General features: G+C 30.2%; 1 protein-coding gene across 1 annotated transcript; it reads left to right on the plus strand.

Moving 5' to 3' along the window:
* The first annotated feature begins 5,025 nt into the window (after positions 1–5,025).
* LOC115957305 lies at positions 5,026–5,690 on the plus strand. The gene has a single exon (XM_031075529.1). It carries the CDS (start codon positions 5,108–5,110, stop codon positions 5,561–5,563), a length of 456 nt encoding a protein of 151 aa, XP_030931389.1. The 5' UTR covers positions 5,026–5,107; the 3' UTR covers positions 5,564–5,690.
* The last annotated feature ends 1,417 nt before the right edge of the window (positions 5,691–7,107 follow it).

Below are 7,107 nucleotides of genomic sequence, written 5' to 3' on the forward strand. Positions count from 1 at the left end.
TTGGTCCATAAGAATGAATTTTTTAAGACCTAACCCTCCCCAAGACTTAGGATAGCAGATTTTGTTCCAATTAAGCAAGTGCAACTTCCTAACCCCAAGATCATGACCCCACCAAAAATCATTGACTATGGAGTCCATCTTTTTGCAGATTGTTTCAAGAACTTTGAAAAAAGAAAAAGTATATAAATTAAGGGTTTGAAGAACAGAAGCTATAAGTGTGGTCCTTCCAACTTGGGAAAGAAGATTTGCTTTTCACCCTTGTAACTTAGATTGAAGCTTATCCACTAGAAACTGAAAATCAACCACTCTATTGCCCCTTAGCTTAAAATTCTGGCCTAGGTATTTGCTGGGATTTTGCACCAAGTTCACATTAATCATTCTGGCCAAGCATTCTTGCTCTTCATTAGACATGTTTGGAGAGCAAAACAGATCAGACTTCTCATACTTAATGCACTAACCAGATAAGTTATAGTACCAATCCAGAATACCCTTTAGGTTTGCTAAAGATTTACTATCATTTTTGAAGAAAAACAAGGAATCATCAACAAACAGCAGATGAGTAATTCTCTGAAAAAATTTGGCAACATTTTTTATAATAGTTGAAATAGTAAGTTTTTATTAGTTTTCATTTTGGTTTATCATTAACATCACTTTTTTTATCTACCACTAACAATCTGTCATAACAGTTAAGTGGGTCAATGGAAGGAAAAAATAATTAACTATTGTATTTAACAAGTAAGTTGCCTGTGCGATACATGTATAATGTTGTAATGTTTCATATAAGATAGTTTTGGAAAATGTTGTGCATATATAATAGCATAATTGTTATAAAACTTTGTTAGTAATGAATTCATCATAAGAAGTAATAATTATAAATTGTACACACATAACCATTATAATTATTCAATTCAAGGAATGAGGGGAAAAAAATTTTAGAGGAATATTGTAGAATAAAAGTTGATACAGAATGTGTTTCTCACTTTCTCCTTATTTCTAAAGCAAAATACACATCTCAAACACTCACAATCAATCACAATCTTTACAAAATCCATAAGTCCACAACATCCAACCTTGACATCAAAATTGTAATTGCCTTGTCACTTAATATATATAAAATGAAAGCCCACTTCCCTGGTTGTAGCCAACTCATATGGGTTAAGATTAAACGGGACAGCAGTGATATAGTTAGGTAGGCTTCGTCGAAAAATTGAAGGTAAATGACATTATTTTTTGTCTGTGTATATTTGACATATGATGACATAATGGCTATGTGCAGAGATATATATAAAGGAGTAGAAGTGCAAGAAGTGAAAATTATAAATTGAGATGCAAAGAGTTTTGTGTGTATGTATGAGGGAAGAAAAGTATTGAAACATTGTACAAAAAGAAACAAATAATACTCATTTTTTAATTTAAAAAGTTTTGAAACATTGAACCAAATAAAATAAAAAAGTCAATATTTAATTTGTTCTTATCTTTGATATGGCACTTGAGAATATTCCATCTTTCTTTGGAAATAATGCGTCACTTAGCAAAACCTCATGTTTTCCTATATGAGGTCTTTACTTTTATATATATATATATATATATATATATATAGACACACACACACACACACACATATACACCTTGGCTGCTGCATGCCTTGGCCATGGAAGCATATCCATGGCGATTGCCTTGGCCATACTTGCTGCATGCCTTGGCCTTGGTAGCATGCCTATGGAGGGCTACCTTGGCCTTGGTTGTCTGCCCATATATATATATGGGTTAGGTTCAAGTTACACCTGATGTAACTTTAAATAACGTTATACTACTTAATATTTTTTAATTAGATGTGAATTTTGATAAATCCACCGCTGGATTACATTATCTTCGTATATTCTTTATACTTACAAAATTTAAAGATGATCAAAGATCAATAGCCATGTCATCAATTAATTATTTAAATTTAAGTTTTTGTAGTTTAAAATAATGCATAAAAGATGATTTATGGATTGAATGGTAAATTACATTCGATTGACATGAAAATTAGCGTGCATATTAAGAATATATAGAATATATAATTCAATGATTGGATTTTCAAAATACGAATTGAATAACAAGTTATTAGGTGGTGTAAAATTGCTTAGAGTTACACTAGGTGTAACTTGAACCCAACCTTTTATATATATATATATATATATATATATATATATATAAGGAAGAAAAAGCATTAAAACATTAAATCAAATAAAATAAAAAGTTAATATTTAATTTGTTCTTATCTTTGATATGATACTTGAGAATATTCTTATTCTCTTTGGAAAGAAACGCACCTATATATATATATATATATATATATAGGGTTAGGTTCAAGTTGCACCTAGTATAATTCTAAGCAGTTTTACACTACCCAATAACTTATTATAGAATTCATATTTTTAAAATCTCATTGTTGAATTACATATTCTATATGTTTTTAATAATCATGTCAGTTTTCATGTCAATTAGATGTTATTTACCATTTGATCCATAAGCTCATCTTTTATGCATTATTTTAAAGAGATGGGTTCAAGTTACACTTGATGTAACTTTATAAGTGTTACACCATTTTTAGATCATAGATTCTCATTAGATCTAATGGTGATAAATTACTACTTGCTATCTCATTAATGCAGAATTATTGTATGCCAAGTCAACTACTTTTACTGAACTACTTTTACTGAATTTTCTCACATTGATTGCCCAACATCCCTCAATCACCTTCCCACTACCACAGTACAACCCCTCTAGAAAAAGTGCCAGACTTGGCCATTCCATGGAGATCATTGAAAAATAAAAATATTACAGAGTTTTCTTTTTGAGTCTTACGAAAATATCTTTGAAATAGGTCTCCTTCCATGAGAGTCTTAAGGCTTGAGAATTTCTTGACTAGACCTGTACCATCTTGCAATTTACAACAAGAATTAGAATGCTCTTAAAATTAACAACTCCGGGTATTTTCAAAAACTTGACAATCACTCCAAAAATCACCGTCTCTGCACCTTCCTCAAAATCATGATTTTAAAACTGTACACCTGCACCTTCTCTGCACATCTTTAGAGAATATACTCGGATTTACAATTACACCAGATATCAAAAATATCTGATTTGATGGTGATTTTGGATCACCATATCAAAAATTTAAGATATGATTTTGGATCACTAGATATCAAAATTCACCATCTCTGCACCTTCCAAAAATCACAATTTTAAAACTATATTTATGCCATTTTGTTCATGAGTATTGACAAGAGGGACAAAGTTTTACAACATCACAAATAATTGTACTGGCATAGCACAGCTTGTGTTGAAGAATTGTTTGGCCAACATTCAAGGCACGAAAATATAAGGAATCTTCAAAGGTTCCAAGGGAAAAATCATGAAAAGTTGCGCATTTGTCAGAATCTGTTAGAAACTTTTCTATTGATTAATGCAAGTTCTTGCTTTCTGTTTGCATTTACTTGTTTTCCTTCTCTATCTCTTTCTCTTTGTTTTCATTTTTGTTTTCCTTCTCACAAACCTCTAATGTAGTGTTCTGCAGTTATTTTTTTCTTTTTTATTTTTCCTTCTTCTGCCGGCAATCTATCAACAATGGTGGAGGAGAAAGAGATAGAGAAACGTAGAGAAAGAGAGTCAAATATAACATTTTTTTTGGGTTTAGAGATAGATATAAAATACAATAAATGAGGAATAATTTATGAGATCCTCATCAAAATATTAGCATTAATGAGAGATTTTTTTTTTTACTGTTGGATCTACTTAAATCCAATGGTTTAAAAAATGTGTAACTCTTTAAAGTTACACTAGGTATAACTTGAACCCAAATTACAAAATCTTGAATTTAAAAAATTAATTGATGACATGACTATTAATTTTTTATTACCTCGAAATTTTGCAAATATGGAGAATATATGAAGATAATGTAACTTAATGGTAGATTTATCAATATTCGCATCCAATTAAAAAATATTGAATGGTGTAACATTGCATAGAGTTACATTAGCTAGGTGTTACTCTAAACAATGTTACACCACTCAATATTTTTTAATTTGATGCAATTTTAATAAATCTACCGTTAGATTACATTATCTTTGTATATTCTTCATGCTTCCAAAATTTCGAGGTGATTAAAGATTAATAACCATGTCATCAATCAATTATTAAAATTCAAATTTTTGTAGTTTAAAATAATGCATAAAATATGAGTTTATAGATCGAATGGTAAATAACATCTAATTGATATGAAAATTAGCATGCATGTTAAGAACATATAGAACATGTAATTCAACGGTTGGATTTTCAAAATATTAATTCAATAACAAGTTATTGGGTGGTGTGTTTCTCAAAAAAAAAAAAGTTATTGGGTGATGTAACATTGTTTAGAGTTACACCAGATGTAATTTGAACCCAACTCATATATATATATATATATATATATATATATTTTTTTTTTAATTTGTGCCTAATGTTTAAATTGTTGTGACAATGTGATTAATCACTAATTTTTTAAAATCAATTCCATGTTTTTATACTTAGTATTCTCAAAAACTTCCTCCCCTCTACCGTGAATACAAATCCTCTTTAACTCATTTTGCATTACACTTTATGTTCCACCAATTACAACTTTACATATGTTTATTTTTTTTCCATTTTAAATTTTAGCTATTTTATTAGGAAAGTTAAAAAAAATATATGGTAAGTTGTGATTAGTGAAACATAAAGTGGAACACAAAAAATGGTACCAGGGATTTATATTCTTCTCCCATGTGTGATAAAATCCTTAGTATTTTCAACAACAACAAAAAATTCCACGTTTTTATATTTTTATTTTTTTGAGTAAAACGTTTTTATATTTCTTAATTTGTTTAATTTTTGCATATAAACCAAGCGATGGTCTTGTCAAAGAATCATTAGCAGCATCCAAACACAGAAAACGTGTTTGTATGAAAAACGCGTACAAGTAAAACCCTTATTTCTTTGATATTTCCTTTCCTATTCCTTCTATACTTCCAATTTCTCCACAATAAAAAGGAATCTTCAGTTTCTACTTTCATCATCAAAAAGACTCTCTCTCTCATACACACACATGGCTGCCCTTCATGAAAAACCATTAAAGGAGAATGAAGAAGGAGAAGATATGTATAACTCTGATGAAGAAACCTGTTCCGCATCTGGGTGTGGCTGTTTTCGACTTTTCGGGTTCAGACAGAGGCGAAGCAATGACAATGAAAGCAAATATCTTTTGCAGCAAAATGGAGAACACAGAGAGACATGGTGGAAGAATCATCTGAACAAGGTTAAGCAGGTTACAGAGGTATTGGCCGGGCCCAAGTGGAAGACTTTCTTGAGAAAGTTCAGCAGATTTGGTATTGACAAGAACAAGAAAGGGAAGAACAGGTTTCAGTATGATCCAGAAAGTTATGCTCTTAATTTTGATCGAGGTCTTGATAGCGAGGATGATGCCTTGGTTCTTGATTTTACGTCCAAATTTGCTGCTCCTATTCATGATCATGAACAGCCACGAACTGGATCCGGAAAGTGATGATTTTGTGTGGTGATTTTTTTTTTTTTTTTTATATGATTCACATCTCTTTGTACTTACTTTTTTCCATGTATAGAATATAATGTTCTTTCATAATAATCATTCATGAGTCTCTCTTTTATTGGAATTCAGTCTATGTAGAGAAATTTTGTTTGTTTGATATTGTCACCTTTCTATTCCGTAAAATCTCATGCTACATATCTACAAATTTGCTAAAAACTAGGGACAGTTCCTTGTTAAAGATGTAATTATGCCGCACTTGTTGAAAAGGGAAAAGAAAAAGTTTATACCCATTGGGGAATAGACGTGCCTGCACAGCTGCACTAATCAGTTTTAGATAACTCAATAGTTGGGTTGGGAAGAGTAATGCAAACAAAAAATTTGTATACACACAAAATTTGAGTTGGTAAAATCTGAGTCCACCACTTATATCATTTTTGCTTATCACTAACTGTGTTGGCTTTACTATATAAGCAATTAATGTAGTCTCCTAAGACCCTAAGTAGAAAAAAGACCCCCAAACTTTAACTAATATGATTATTTCTTTAATTAATTAAGCCCAAATATTATCCAGCAAATAAAATAATATTTTTTTATCATATGAAAATAAGAAAAAGAAAGAGAGAAATATTATGTTCATAATATTTTTTACAACATTTTTACAACAAATCTTAAATAACAAATTGTTACAAGTTATAAGTGATGGCAAAAAAAAAAACAATTTCAATCGTGCATTCAAATTAAAGCTAGTAACAACTTAACATCTAAGATTTGTTTTATAAAATATTGTAAATATAGCAATTCTCAAAAAATAAAAAAGAGAGCAATACACACAAAAAAATTCACAATATCTTTTACAATAGTTGAGTTATGTTGGCAACATTTTACTAGTTCTCACATAAATCCGCCACTAATATTATTCTTTTACTTACCACTATCAATCTACCACATTAATAAGTGTGAATAGTTTTATTAAAATTTTTTTGTGTATATAGACTTTCTAAATAAAAATACTACGTAGTTTATGTTAATTCGTAATAATATCTAAAACAAGATATATAATTTAAATAATTTTTTAATTTTTTAAGTCATTTAAATATATGTAAAAGATCCAATTTCAATTTCAGTTAGGCGTGACTGCACCATCAATACTATTATGGTAAAATCTATAATAATGATAGATTGTAGAAAGAGAATTTAGCAAAAAAGATTGTAGAAAGAGAAGGGAGGTTGTTCAATGGATGAAATAATTTTGACTTTCTGCGAGTTCGGTGGACAGCGTGTTCTTGTGTAATGTGTTCGAGGATTGAAGAGAGTTTCAACATTGTTATGATTTGATGTTGACGTGGGACCGTGTGTCTTGAATTTTCCAAGCCCAAATCGGTCAAGCTTGACCGAATTCCAAATTTCCAACTGGAAGAGGAATTCTCCTTTGCCGACTGAGTATATGACACTATATCTATACACACTATATGTGGCACAGTGTGTTCCAAACATAGCAGGGGTAAGCCATATAGAGAAAATGAAAAATACTATCACACACG

Source organism: Quercus lobata, chromosome 2, assembly GCF_001633185.2.
Source record: "Quercus lobata isolate SW786 chromosome 2, ValleyOak3.0 Primary Assembly, whole genome shotgun sequence".
Classification (NCBI taxonomy): domain Eukaryota; kingdom Viridiplantae; phylum Streptophyta; class Magnoliopsida; order Fagales; family Fagaceae; genus Quercus; species Quercus lobata.